This window comes from Saimiri boliviensis, chromosome 4 (genome assembly GCF_048565385.1).
Source record: "Saimiri boliviensis isolate mSaiBol1 chromosome 4, mSaiBol1.pri, whole genome shotgun sequence".
Lineage (NCBI taxonomy): Eukaryota > Metazoa > Chordata > Mammalia > Primates > Cebidae > Saimiri > Saimiri boliviensis.
Genome location: NC_133452.1, coordinates 174,803 through 189,205, shown reverse-complemented (window position 1 = coordinate 189,205; position 14,403 = coordinate 174,803). Strand labels below are relative to the sequence as shown.

The following is a 14,403-nucleotide window of genomic DNA, read 5'->3' as shown; positions in this document are numbered from 1 at the left end:
GATCGTGCTCACCCAAATCGGACAGTGTGGGAACCAGATCGGTGCAAAGGTTGGCGGCTGGGGCTCTGAGGGCCCAGCTTGTGCCTGCAGGGTGGCCGGTGATGTTGGCAGTGGAGGGTGTGGTACCTCTGCATGGCCAGCCCTGGGCTCCCTGCCTCGGACGCAGTAGAGCTGGGTGGCTGGTGAGGCTGCCAGGGTGAACACCAAGGGACCCAGCGGCCTGAGGGTGGGGGTGGAAGTGGGAGATGGACTGGGGCAACTCCAGCTCCCTGAGCTCCATGACTCAGCCCTGGCCTGTCTGGCCTCTTGCATCTCTTGCAGTTCTGGGAGGTGATCTCTGATGAACATGGCATCGACCCTGCTGGCACCTACCACGGGGACAGTGACCTGCAGCAAGAACGCATCAATGTGTACTACAACGAGGCCAGCGGTGAGAGCCCAGTCTTTCCCCGACCGCCCTCCTGGGAATGCCAGCCCTCTCCTCACCGATGCCCTCCCGTTCCCTTCAGGTGGCAGGTACGTGGCCCGCGCTGTGCTTGTGGATCTGGAGCCGGGCACCATGGACTCTGTGCGCTCAGGGCCCTTCGGGCAGATCTTCAGGCCAGACAACTTCATCTTTGGTGAGCTGTGGATGAGGACTGGGGTGCGGCTCCTTAGCCAGGGCGGCTCAAAGTCAGCGAGTGCCCCAAGGTCATCTCTGTGGGAACTGGAACCGGGGCCCTTTAACACCCTCCCATCCTCTGAATTACTCAATCTCTCTCTCCTAAATGGGCTATGGGGGAGGAAGGCCCAGCTGTCTCCTCAAGGTGAGGAGCTGCTGATGTGATCTCCCTGCAGGGAGCTGAGCTGGGGCGGTGACTACGGCCTTCGCTGGGAACGGGCAGGAGCCACCTGCAGCGAGTCTCTTGTTTGGCTCCTGATCTAGGTGCTAACAGGCAGCTGTCTCAGGTCTGGCTCCTGATCTAGGTTCTAACAGGCAAGGCTGCTGTCCTGTAACTTTAGGGGAGAGGGTTTAACTTGCTCCACCTGCAGGGTGAATGGTGCCTTTTGCATTGTGGTGGTGACCACCGATGACCATACACCTGGCCATCGAGTGACTGACTGTACTACCTTACAGGTCAGTGTGGGGCCGGGAACAACTGGGCCAAGGGCTACTACACAGAAGGCGCAGAGCTGATGGAGTCGGTGATGGATGTTGTGAGAAAAGAAGCTGAGAGCTGTGATTGCCTGCAGGGTTTCCAGCTGACCCACTCCCTGGGTGGGGGGACTGGGTCTGGGATGGGTACCCTTCTCATGGGCAAAATTCGGGAGGAGTACCCAGACAGGATCATAAACACGTTCAGCGTCCTGCCCTCGCCCAAGGTGTCAGACACTGTGGTGGAGCCCTACAATGCCACCCTCTCCGTCCACCAGCTCATAGAAAATGCAGACGAGACGTTCTGCATTGATAACGAAGCGCTCTATAACATCTGTTCCAGGACCTTAAAACTGACCACACCCACCTACGGTGACCTGAATCACCTGGTGTCTGCTACCATGAGTGGGGTCACCACGTGCCTGCGCTTCCCGGGCCAGCTGAATGCTGACCTGCGGAAGCTGGCGGTGAACATGGTTCCATTTCCCCGGCTGCACTTCTTCATGCCCGGCTTTGCCCCACTGACCAGCCGGGGCAGCCAGCAGTACCGGGCCCTGACCGTGGCTGAGCTCACTCAGCAGCTCTTTGATGCTAAGAATATGATGGCCGCCTGTGACCCCCATCACGGCCGCTACCTAACTGTGGCTGCCATTTTTAGAGGTCGCATGTCCATGAGGGAGGTGGATGAGCAAATGTTCAACATTCAAAATAAGAACAGCAGCTACTTTGCTGAATGGCTCCCTCACAATGTGAAAACAGCCGTCTGTGACATCCCACCCCGGGGGCTAAAAATGTCGGCCACCTTCATTGGTAACAACACAGCGATCCAAGAGCTCTTCAAACGCATCTCTGAGCAGTTTACAGCTATGTTCAGGCGCAAGGCCTTCCTGCACTGGTACACGGGCGAGGGCATGGATGAGATGGAGTTCACCGAGGCTGAGAGCAACCTGAATGACCTGGTGTCAGAATACCAGCAATACCAAGATGCCACAGCTGAGGAGGAGGAGTTTGAGGAGTGTGTGGAGGAGGAGGAGGAGGTAGCCTAGAAGCTTCCTTTTCTAGGTAAAGGGGGAAGCAGTGTGGATTTTTTTAGTGTTTTGATAGCCGTTGTCACTACACACTTGAGTCTTTACATCTCCTCCTGTGTTTTAAAGCATTTTTATAGCAAGTAGCTTGACCTAATAAAATGTCTTCATAGCATCTGGTTTCACCTCCAACTTCTTTCTATAGGCCCTCTGGGTACTGCTTCCAGATGGGCATACTAGTGGTCCTGCAAGGCTGCAGCTGTCTTGGGCTTCTCACATCCCAGGAACCAGCAGTCCAGTGGCTCCTGGAGGGGGTCAGCATGGGCTGTGGACATGGCAGGCAGGCTTCACGCAAACTTGGGGCCGGCCTGGACCTTGGACAGCTACTTAGTGGGAAACCCGTTTCTGAGGGCAAACCTTGGTTTATCCTATTTACTGAACTTCCAGGGGACCAGCTGGGCCTCTGTTTCTGGAATTTTGTAAGTGGTTAGTGACCCTGGTGGATGATGTTCCCCACATATCATCTCAGGGTAGGAATGTGGTCAGACAGTTGGCCCTGAACCAGCAATGAAGGGTGGGCAAGTAGGGCTCCAGCCACCCACTCACCATAGTGGCCTGGGTGTGTCTGTGGCCTCATTCTCTTAAGGAGGTGGGCCGGGGTATCTAGCAGGGGCTAGTGGGTGGGAATCAAGCCCACCATCTACTCACATGCAGTGAACCCCATATGGAAGGGGATTGGGTCCTGAAGGCCGTAGGGTACAGTTGCTGGCCTGCATACTTGGGGTAGTCTCTCTCCAAAGGCACAGACAGGGTTTCTGAACGGGGCCTGGGAAGACAGGCAGGTGCTCACAATTGCCGTTTTCCCCCCTGACAACCAGTGAGGAAACAAATGCCTGCACGGAGGTCTGACCTGCCCCAGTCTGCAGGGCTGATGTTCCCTGGAAAGGTGGCTAATGGGCGTTCTCCTGTCTGTCCCCCACTCCAAAACTTCAGGGCAATAGTAATCCAAGATTGTCAGGATGAGACTGGTGAGGGTGGCACCTTTGGGGATGGGTTCTTTAGCCTGGCAGAGTCTCTTCCCCAGGCTTCTCAGGAGCCTGGACTTCAAGACCTGCTTCGAGGAAGCTGTCAAATAAGATGTGTGCATGAGCTGGGTGCTGGGCAGCACGCCGGGACAGTGCTCTTCTACGTGGCTCTTGTAGAACTTGTCCATGGCCTGTGTGATGACATCTTGGTAGTTCTCCACCCACTCATATCAGACAGGACAAAGCCAGTATAGCCAGGGGGTGGGGAGAAGTACAGGATTCACCCCAGGTCCCCCGGGCACACCCACCTGCCTCAGACGTGTCAGGGAAAACAGGCGAGGCTCCTCTTTTTATTGTCTGAATGTTGGCAATGGGCTACTGGGGGCAAATGAGAGCAGGCAAAGAGGATCATACCTCATCTTGAAAGAAGTGGCTCCTGGAAGTAGCAGGGAGGTGGGAGAGGTCCCCCATGCTCCCCCAACCTGTTCTTGGAGCAGGAAAAAGGGCCTCTCTGACAGCCCTCCTCAGTGGCTTTCACTGTTTGAGGGGTATCCTTGCCCAGCCCAGGCACACACCCATTTGAGATGACCTTGCATGGATCCAGCTGGGAAGGTTCAGCTGCAGCAACCACCTAGTGTCTGCACTCGAGCATGGGGTCAGATGCGCCTTCCTCCTGTAGCAGTAGTGGTACAGCCGGAGTGGCAGGGGGGCAAGTCACTACTGCAATTCTCACCTGAGTCTAGGGGTTGGGATTGGTACCCACGTATTTCCCAATTACCTGGTTCCATCTGAGGATTTTATGGATAGGAGTGGTGCTCTTTCAGGCATCGTATCCATATTCTAGCTACAGGTTTGGGTTTCCAAAGTTTCTGGAGTCCCCCTTCCAGCCTGGCAAGCATGGCGAATAACAGGGGAAGGAAGTTAAGCCTGAAGGCAGCAGTACCTGTCTGGGTATGTTCCCTACCCCTGGTGTCCTCTGGCCCCTAGTTGTTTACTTCCTTGGGTGAGAGTCAGCTTAGGATCTCAATATTTTTGTAGGACTTCAGAACTGTACAGACAGAGGCCAAGGGGAGCAGCATCTGGAACCGGCAGCTAACCAGTGTAGTGGGGGTCATACGACTCAGCTTGGTTTCAGCAGGGAATTCAGGGAGGCTTGGATTTGCTGAAGCCCTAGATGAGCTTGGGCTTGGATATGGAAATGACGTGGAGCAGGGGCCCTTCTGCACGCTGGAGTCTTTGCGTAGTTGTACCCTGGTACATCCACAGGTGTTCCCCACCTGGAGTGCAGCTGTGGATAGAAGCTGGCATCGTTGTGGAGGGAAGAGGAGAGGAGGAGGCAGGATGAGTCTCCAGGGCAGCCCCAGCAGCCAGGAAGGGACTCTGCAAGTGAGATGCAGATCCGGCCTGTGGGCCACTTAGCAGCTGCTTGGGCGGCTGCAGATCACCTGACCTCTGCTCACCAGGAAATGGGAGTTGCAGCAGCACTTACCTTCTGGGACTCCTGCAACTTGAAGGGAGAGCATACATCATGTGCTGAGAACGCACCTGACTCAGGCAAGCTTCTCCAACAGCACCGCATCAGATTAGCATCCAACCTGTATAGAACAGCACCAGAACTCCCTATTCCTCATTGCAACTGTAATAAAAGGGAGTCTCTGTCCTAGGAGAGCAAGCACAGGCATATTTGTGCAGTGGGCACATGACCCAGGTTGGGGAAAGGTCCTTGGATATATGCTGGTTTCACCAGGAATCTGTGGTGTGGGTTTGGCCTCGACTCCTGTACCCCTGGAGGCCAGTAGCCCCCTGCATGGGACCAGGACTGGCAGGTGGGCAGGTGGGCCGAACTTTGAGGGAAGCCATTGTTTGGCCTCATGGGAAGGTGGTTGTTGATGGTTCGGTTTTGCAGGGCCTGTGTGATCGCCCAAGGAGTGCAAATTGCCTTAAAAAAAAAAAAAGCCAAAACTGACACAAGCTCACCAGTTGACAAGGTGAGGAATGCTGGTAATTGTCCTCACCTGCCTTTTCCCCAGAAGTAAGTGGTGTTCAGAGGTGGATTTGGTTCCTTCCCAGCCTTTCGCCTTTGCATGTAGCTGTGTGCCTATGCTTAGGTGTGTACTCACACATGTTTCCTGGCGGGGTTACTTTTTTGTTTTGGGGGGAATAACTGGTGACGCAGCCTGGCATTTGCTAACCTTGTCTTTTAGTGTGGAGTCCTCTATAGAGTGGGCATCGGGTACTTACTAGCTGGCCTTAGCTGTTTGGCTGCCCCAGCTTCTGCCCTTCACAGACATGCTGGCCACCCAGTGTGACATGCAGTGGGCTTGTTCGCAGCTAGTATGATGAGATTAGTGAATAAGCTTGCAATTCCTTGGCAAGGAAATGAATGGTAGGTTAAAAGGAGCTTCAAATAAAAATTAATGGCAGAATAGCAAGATAAGAAGTTGGATATATTCTTTAAAGAAGTTCCTTTGTTATGGATGCATAGTATTCCATGGTGTATATGTGCCACATTTTCTTTAGCCAGTTTCTTTTACAGACTTTGCCAGAGAGTGTGGAGATCAATACTCCCAGAGGCAAGACCAGGTTAGCAGTGAAAGGGTGGGGGAGTTCCAGTATTTAAAAAGTCCTTCTCTTACATCAGTAACACTTAAGTCCATTCTTAGCTCTACTTTTGCTTTGTCAATGGGGCCTTGGTTTCATGACCATAGGTAAATGTCCCCTCCAAGCATTTCTTTTTGTTTGTCCTCCAGCTGTTAGTGACAGACCTTGCTTTAATAAGAAGCAAGGGGTAGGGCAGGAATTTCTCATCACACTGTGGGTGCATGTCTTGTGTGCATGTGTGCAGAAGTATGTGCTTGATTTGCTCCTGAAATGTTTGAAGTGAGCCTATGATCAAAAGCCAGACATTACAGTGTTAAGCGAGTGGCCTGTGATTCTGAGTTATCTTTGCCAGCATTCCTTTTTGAAGGTACTGAAAGAAGACATGTTTCCTTGCTTTCTAAACAACCTCGGTTAGGCATGAAGGGGAGAACCAACTGATTATAGGGAACTGTTAGTTTTCAAAAGGCCTCATTGCCAGTGGAAAGGGGAGAAAGAAAAAAATGACGCTGCAGAAAGCAAATGCTCTGATGATTCATGCATTACTTGCCATTTTTTTGCATAAGAACTAAAAACTAAACACTGCTTGCGGCTCTGAATTTCTCAGGGGGAAAGGATAAAAGATTTTCCTCTAAGGACAACATCTAATATTTGCACCACAGGGTGAAGTCATTTTCACAAGTATTATTTTGTTTGCCCATGTTCATCCTCAGGCTGAATTAGACTTTATGTTTCATTTTTGACTGAATCTGTCTCTGCTTGAGCAGTGGTTGGTAGAGATCCTTCACGTCCCTTGTTAGTTGTATTTCTAGGTATTTTATTCTCTGAGTAGCAATTGTGAATGGGAGTTCACATGATTTCACTCTCTTATGGCTACTACGGGTGTATAGGAATGCTTGTGATTTTTACACATTGATTTTGTGTCCTGAGACTTCGCTGAAGTTGCTTATCAGCTTAAGGAGATTTTGGGCTGAGACAATGAGGTCTTCTAAATGTGCAATTATGTCATCTGCAAGTAGAGAAAACTTGACTTCCTCTTTTCCTAATCGAATGCCCTTTATTTCTTTTTCTTGCCTGATTGCCCGGGCCAGAACTTCAATACTATGTTGAATAGGAGTGATGAGAGAGGGCTGACAGAAGTTTTCTGAGTGACCCAGAAAGTCCTCAGTATGAGATAGTGTGATGGGGGATGCAGTGAATCCATTGCATCTCTGCTGGAATTGCTTTCTGGAGACTTGGAGATGTCAGGGTTGAAATGTCACACAGGAAGTCACTGGGCTGGTAGATAACTAGAAGAGGGGGAGAGTTAGTCCTGATTTTGTACCTTGGTTCTGCCACTTACCAGTTCTGCTGCTCTTGCTACGGAGATTATGTTAACATACTGGCACCAATAATAATCACTGAAGGTTATGAGTTCTATATAGTAAGTAGCATTTGCCTCATTTTACAGAAGAGGATACAGCGTCAGAAAAGTTAGTTGCTTTCCCTAAGTTCCCTGGACACATTTGTTACCCGGATGCAAACTCAGGCTTTGTGATGCCACGCCCTGTGAGAATTCCATCACATCATCACTGTCTTCCCCAAATGGGTTTGGCCATAATTAGACACAGGAGAGACCCGTTGTTAGGAAACCATAGCCACATCAAGGAGTGGTTTGGACTCTCAGCATGCTGCCCACTGGTAAAGCTCGCATGTGTTCTGTTGAGTGGTTTATATAACTTAAAAAGACCCAGTGATAGTGCTTTGATGTTGACCAATAACAACAAGACTCTTCTGTTCTCTTTTGTCTTGTATTCTCTCTCACATTCTGTGCTCTGATTAGTAGCGGAATCTCTCATTCCTACCAAATGATTCAATTCAGGTAAACAAGTATATTTGTTTGTAGCATTACCACTACTCCAATTCTTGGTAAGAAAGGGAGAACTGAGCCGTCTTCCATAAGACTATTGGAGAGAGTACTGTGACAATGCACTTACAGTGCTTAACACAGTGCCTGGGACAGAACAGCACCTTTTATCAGTCATAACGCTTATTAGTGCCGTTTTAAACTAGCTGTGCTTGCAAGTATGTCACTTGGCCTCAAACCTTCACAACTAGCTGCCGATGTATCTGCAACAACACCCAGCTCCAGTGCACACAATTTCTAAAGTGTCTGATGTCAGGGTTTTGGATGTAAAGATCGCTCACTTTTTTCTCTTTCTCAGAATTGGTCCCTGCTTTCTTTTCCCACGACTACTTGCATTTTTAAGATAAATTAATTTAAAAATGCAAAGTGGTCTTGCCTCAAAAGTATCATAAGTATAAAATAATAATGGCAGACTCATCTTGGAAACCTTATTATACCCTCTCTAAAGGCAAATATCTGTTTATTCAGGTCCAACCCTTCACTGAGAGGCAATGAGATTTAAGCCCCTTGCCCATGTCTCAGGGCCTGTTCAATCTTAGAAGAGAAGCTCCTCCCTGTGATTCCCAAGGCAGACAGTGGTGAATTAATTCTAATGAACATGGAACAGTCAGCCCATTTGTGTCCCTGGGATGTGACCCAGGGGGTTGATCTCCCATCTCCTGGTTGATCGCTTTCATGCTCAGGCTGAATTAAATCTCAGTTTTCACTTTTTTTTTTTTTTTTTTTTTTTTGAGACGGAGTTTCGCTCTTGTTACCCAGGCTGGAGTGCAATGGCGCGATCTCGGCTCACCGCAACCTCCGCCTCCCGGGTTCAGGCAATTCTCCTGCCTCAGCCTCCTGAGTAGCTGGGATTACAGGCACGTGCCACCATGCCCAGCTAATTTTTTGTATTTTTAGTAGAGACGGGGTTTCACCATGTTGACCAGGATGGTCTCGATCTCTCGACCTCGTGATCCACCCGCCTCGGCCTCCCAAAGTGCTGGGATTACAAGCTTGAGCCACCGCGCCCGGCCCAGTTTTCACTTTTGATCGAATCTGTCTTTGCTGACAGAAGTTTTTTTGGCAACTCAGAAAGTCCTCAGTGTAAGAGTATATGATGGAGGATGCAGTGAATCCATAACATCTCTGCTATACTTTCTGCAGATTTTGAGGTGTCAGGATTGAAATGTCACATGAAGTCACTGGACAGGTAGATAACTGAAGAAATGGCCCCATGAAGGCATTGTTTATCTCGTTCCAAACATATCTGGCTCCTTTTGAGAGGCAAATAAGGGAGGAAGAGAGATATTCCTGAATTTGTACCCTGGTTGTGCCACTTACCAGCTCTGCTGCTCTTTCTAGGAAGATCATGTTAAAATATTAACACCAATAATATCACTGAATGTTATGGGTCATTTTATCCTCACTACCCAAAATGTGGTTCTTGGGCCAGCAGCATTGTTATTTCCTGGATGCTTGCAAGAAATGTAGCCTCTCAGGCTATACCCCAAATTACTTAGAAATTCTGATTAAATGAAGAAGAATATGCATCTGATCAAATCCTCTGAGTAATTCATATGCTTTGGGCAGTTTGATAATTGCACTTGCAATTATCTCATTTCTTCCTCAAAGATACTCATTTTGTAAACTCTATCTCCTGGTAATACTAACCACTACCCTGCTTTACGTGGAAGGAAACTGAGGCTCAGAGAGGTCAAATGGCTTGCTCAACATCATACAACCAGAAAGAGGGTATGAAGCTAGGTTCTCACCAAAGCAGATACTCTTAACCACTATGCAGTTGGGAGACTTAAATAAGATGCTAAGTATCCATCATTCAGCAGAGTACCTGGCACACTATACATGGATGATACATGCTGGTAACCTTCTCTGTTACTTCTCTTTCTCTGTTCTGGTTATTTTCAGACTTCCAGATGCTCCCTTGCCATGGCATTGATGTTGGTCCACCCTAGATAAGAGAGGCCCTAACTAAGTTCCTGGCTCCCCCTTGACTAGGGCAGTGATTCTTGACTGTGCCTTGGAGGGAGTGATGTCTGTTTTCTCTCTGGATCCTAGAGGGTATCCTAAAGGGTGTTGCCAGGCCCTCTTCTTCTCTTCATCCCCAGTGAAAAGAACTTGATGATGTTTGCTCCTGACCATGAAGCTGGGAATGAAAGCAATGCCCTGATAGGCTGGCTGGCATCTTGTTCTCTTCCTCTTGACAGGTATCATGGATTTTCCTAGAGCAGACATGGGATGAGTTCAGGATTTTCATCTTTTATTTATTTTGGTCCTGGGAGTTGCATAAATGGACTGGTCTTTGTCGAGGGGACTTGTGGTTTCACACTTTATTTTTATTTGGAAAAATAAAGGGTTCTGATTTATAGAGAGCTTATTTCTAAAAAGGATGAGCATGTTCATAGTTAACGAGTTGTCATGGTTTTGGTTTCTCAGTAATAAGTATGTTAAATCATACAGGACAGGAGAATGGTTGAAGGATTGAAAGACAAACATGAAATCTTTTGATAGGTAAATAAGGATGGAGGAAGGGGAGGAGAGTTAGTTTTGTTAAATAAACAGGAGTATAATTGAGTTCCACATTCCTATCATTTCTAGACCAAATTTTTCAACCAGATGTAGCTCAGATCTTATTAGGTGTTCTGTAGAAGACAGAGCAGATCCAGAGCCTGTGATATTCACACCGCCTAGTCAACCTTATCTCAGGCTTTAGACATGAGTACATGGTGAGGAAATGCTTTGGGACAAGGTGGAAAACTCCTGGGGCAGCTGGGTGAAGATTATAGTGAATCAGATTATTGAAGTAGCTTCTCTCATTTGATTAATATCCTTGACAAGGAGTTTAGGGAACTGATGGTAAGTGTATTTGTGACTACATTTTAGGGAAAGAAGTCTGAAATCAGGAGAAGACAGGAGAATGTGCATACATTCTCTTTGGAGAGCCTATTGTCTGTAACAGAAAATATGTTAGTTATTTATTGTTACATAATGAATCTCCTCAAAAACTAAGTGACTTAAACAGCAACAAATGCTTATTATAACACAGTTTGTGTGTCAGAAATTCAGGAGTGATTTAGCTGCATGGTTCTGGCTTAGGGTCTGTCCTGGAGTTATAGTCCAGATGTTGGCGAGGACTGCAATCTCTGAAAATTTAAATGAAATTTCTAATGGGACCAGAAGAACCATTGCTAACTCACATAACTGGAGATACTGTCTCTTGGCAAGATGCCTCTGCTCCTTGGACATTCAAGAACCCTTTGGAGTGTCCTGAGTGTCCTCACCACCTTGTGTCTGCCTTCCCTCAGAGCACACGTTTCAAAAGAACAAGAAAACGGCTGCAATTTCTTTTGTGTCCTAGCCTCAGAAGTCACATGTTGCCATTACCACAATATCCTATTGGTTATACAAGTCAGCCCTCTTTCATGTGAGACAAAATTATACAAGAATATGAATACTGGCAGGTGGGAATCACGGGGGGCCATCTTTGACGCTGGATCTCACAAAAGATAATATATAATTATTTAGGGACTGGGGCAAGTGGGGCATTCTGGGTTCGTAATACTCTCCTTAATTGTGTGATCTTAGGTCATTTGGAATCTCTTGGTCTCTGCTTCTTAATCTCTAAAAACATTAGAATGATCTCAAATACTCTAATGCTATGTGATTTTGGTCTGATGGAAAGGTGGAAAACTTGCCACCTGATGACCTCTGACGGAAAGGTAGAAAACTTGCCACCTGATGACCTCAGTTTGAAGTCCAACTCTCTCTCACTTGCTGGAAGGTCTAATGTAAGTCACTCCCAGTTCTGAAAAATGGATTTTTGATCTGCCAAGTGGGGATGGTCCTGAGGATTAAAAGAGATAACGGATGTGGAAGTGTTTTAAAAATTTAAGTTCTATGCACTTGTAAGATGTTTTATTTCCTCATAAAAAAGCTGAAGTAAAGGAAGCCAGAAGGAAGTATCATTTTATTTTCATTGTATTAAATGAAAATAAAATTGCCTTCTACTCTTCAATGAATTATGAGCCCTGGAAACAGGCTCTTCTATCTGCAAGCTAGACTGTGATCTTTTGAGTTATGCCAGGTGGTTATGAGGGAATGTGTTCTCTTTCTGGGTCCGTGAGGGGGCATAGCTTTAAGGGCAAGAATTTCCCAGTGCCATGCCCTGCTCCCATCTCTCTCCATCCAGGAGATTCAAATGTTTATGTTTGAATTTCACAGGAAGGGGAAGAAACTAAAAGTCAATCACTCCAGAGGAAGTTCTAAGAAACTCCTTTCATTGGCTCAGCGTCTTGGAGAAGGTGGGGGTTTCTCCCAGGATAAAAGTCCATGCTCCCTCACCTGCACTGGATTTCCAACTTTCTGGAATCCCCTCCCACATGGTAGGAGGTCCCTCTGGGATTTCCCCTCTGGAATTCCCTTCCACACTCTTTGTGGAAGCCTTTCTCTTCTTCTCCTTTCCTTCTCTTTTCTATACCTAAATAAAATCACCTTTCTGCAACACCATCTTTGGTCCAGAATTTAACTTTGCAAGCATACAGTGCAGCTGAAGCAGTACCACTGCTTATTCTTTAAGAGGTTGGAGGTCAAGAACCCACAACATCCAAGAAGAAACCTGGTTATAGTTATTATAATAGAAACTAAAAGCCATATTATTTCACATGTATACTTTACAACTTAAAAAGAGCTTTACTGACATGTTATTTAGGCCTCATTTTTTTTGCCAGTATAAAATACCTTGTTTATGAAGGTACTTTTTAAACAAGTAGTTTTTAGAAATGTGAATGTATGATTTTGGAAACTTCATGCTGATTGTTATTTTTAGGATTGCTTATCACCCTCGCCCATGAAGTGGGTAAAGTTGGTCAAGTAGATCTCCTCCTTATCTTTCACATGAATAATTTGGATCTCAGAAAAGCTAAGTGGCTTATCAAAGACTCAGAGCCACTCAGGATGAATCTGTAAAGGCACATCTTATGTCTGTGGCTATTTTGTTTTACTTTAAAAACTGCTTTAAACCACTGAGATGAAAATGACAACCAAACTAATCAAAATCATTATTAAATTCTATAAACCCATCTTACGTTCTTTCCTGATGCCAAGTACTAGAGTCATAAAGATGAATGAAATGTGGTTTCTCACCTTGTGTAGCTCACTCACTGGTGGAGATGCTGGATAAGGCTAGACATGCAGGTAAATAATTTCAAGATAGTATGATACATCTCACTGTAGAAGTTTATTAAAAAGTATGTGCCCTGGGGGAAAAACCAAAGACCAAAACATGATCTTCCGATTGAGGTTGTAAGAAAGGGAGCGGGGAGCCTTAAGCTGTATGGTAGAGGCAGGAAGGGAGTTGTTGAATAGATTATGATGGGCATCACACAATGTGCAGAACTAGGGCTAGGGTTAGGGTTAAGGTTTAGGGTTAGGGTTAAAGGTTAGGGGTTAGGGGTTAGGGGTTAGGGTAGGGTTAGATAGATTTTATTCATAAAACTGCAGGGAAAGAGAGACTCCAGTGTAGAGCTGGGCTCAATTCCAAATACAACCAGAACAAGTGGACATTTTTAGCCAAAAAACAAAATAGAGGCTTGGGGAACATGGATGGATGGAAAATTGACAAGAGGAGACATCAAGTCTGGGAGGATTCTGGCTGAACTGACCTGATGTTATCCTTACCAGAGGCAGGCAGGTAGGCAGTTAGGCATCACCTGGGGAATGATGGAGGTGAGGAGTTTAATCAGATGCCAGGTATCAGGGGTAAGGAATTCTCTCCTAAACCTTCTTAACAGTACTCCTATTAAAACTCCATTATGCAGGGAAGTACATGACAGGCCTTGTTGGGTAGAAGGCCCAAGAGAGCATGGTTAAAGTTTGGTCAAGCAAAGAATCTTGATTGGTGTCTTGGCTTGGCTTCTTGGAGATTTCTGGATCTCTGTTTCAATGTCTTTTGTAATTTTTAGAAAACTTTGAGCCATCATATCTTCAAGTTTTCATTCTGACCTATTTGTTTCCTACTTCTGGGCCTCAATCACATGTGCATTAGTGTGCTTGATAGCACTCAGGCTCCTGGATACTGTTTTTTTGTTTATGTGTTTGTGTTTCATTGTGGGTCATTTTACTGGCCTATCAAATTTCATGGTTTCCTTCTTCAGTCATAGAGCTGACTAATAATCCCACTGAAGAACATCTTCACATTTTGCTATGTTTTCTCGTATCTATGATTTCCTTTTTATCTTTTTCACACAACTTCTTTCTCTCTACTGAAATTCCCCCTGTATTCAGGCATGTTGCCAGCTTTTCCACTTGAGGATATGTTAGTGATACATCCATTTATTTAATTATTAGTTTATTTACTTATTTTTATTTTTTATTTTTAAGACGGGGGTTTCACCATGATGGCCAGGCTGGTCTTGAACTCCTGACCTCAGGTGATCCATCCACCTTGGCCTCTCAAAGTGTTAGGATTACAGGCGTGAGCCACAGCGCCCGGCCTACTTATTTATTTATTTTTTTAACTATTTACTTGTAAATCTTTATTTATCTGTATCTTTATCATAAAGAATCTGTCTCCCATTTTTGGTGTTTGACTGTTGACAGCTTCTGAGCTCCAGCCCTCCCTCTTTCCCTCTGCCTAGCATTGGGCCTGGGGATAAGAGAGCCCGGGTTTTCCCTCCTCTGGTGCTTGCAGGAGATTCAAGCCATGTAAGCCCTTCCTGT

At 46.5% G+C, this 14,403-nt stretch overlaps 1 protein-coding gene across 1 annotated transcript; it reads left to right on the top strand.

The window, feature by feature from the left end:
- The first annotated feature begins 340 nt into the window (after nt 1–340).
- On the top strand, nt 341–2,181 carry LOC141584114 (tubulin beta chain-like). The gene is made up of 4 exons (XM_074397058.1): nt 341–430; nt 510–620; nt 977–1,117; nt 1,363–2,181. Exons 1-4 carry the CDS (start codon nt 341–343, stop codon nt 2,179–2,181), a joined length of 1,161 nt encoding a protein of 386 aa, XP_074253159.1.
- The last annotated feature ends 12,222 nt before the right edge of the window (nt 2,182–14,403 follow it).

Bases quoted from the DNA above. Each gene is read 5' to 3' on its own strand.
- LOC141584114 (XM_074397058.1), top strand. From the start codon at position 341: ATGAACATGGCATCGACCCTGCTGGCACCTACCACGGGGACAGTGACC. The intron at 621-976 runs GTGAGCTGTGGA...AGGTTCTAACAG, and splicing joins GCCAGACAACTTCATCTTTG to GCAAGGCTGCTGTCCTGTAA. The intron at 1,118-1,362 runs GTCAGTGTGGGG...CCCTCGCCCAAG, and splicing joins CTGACTGTACTACCTTACAG to GTGTCAGACACTGTGGTGGA.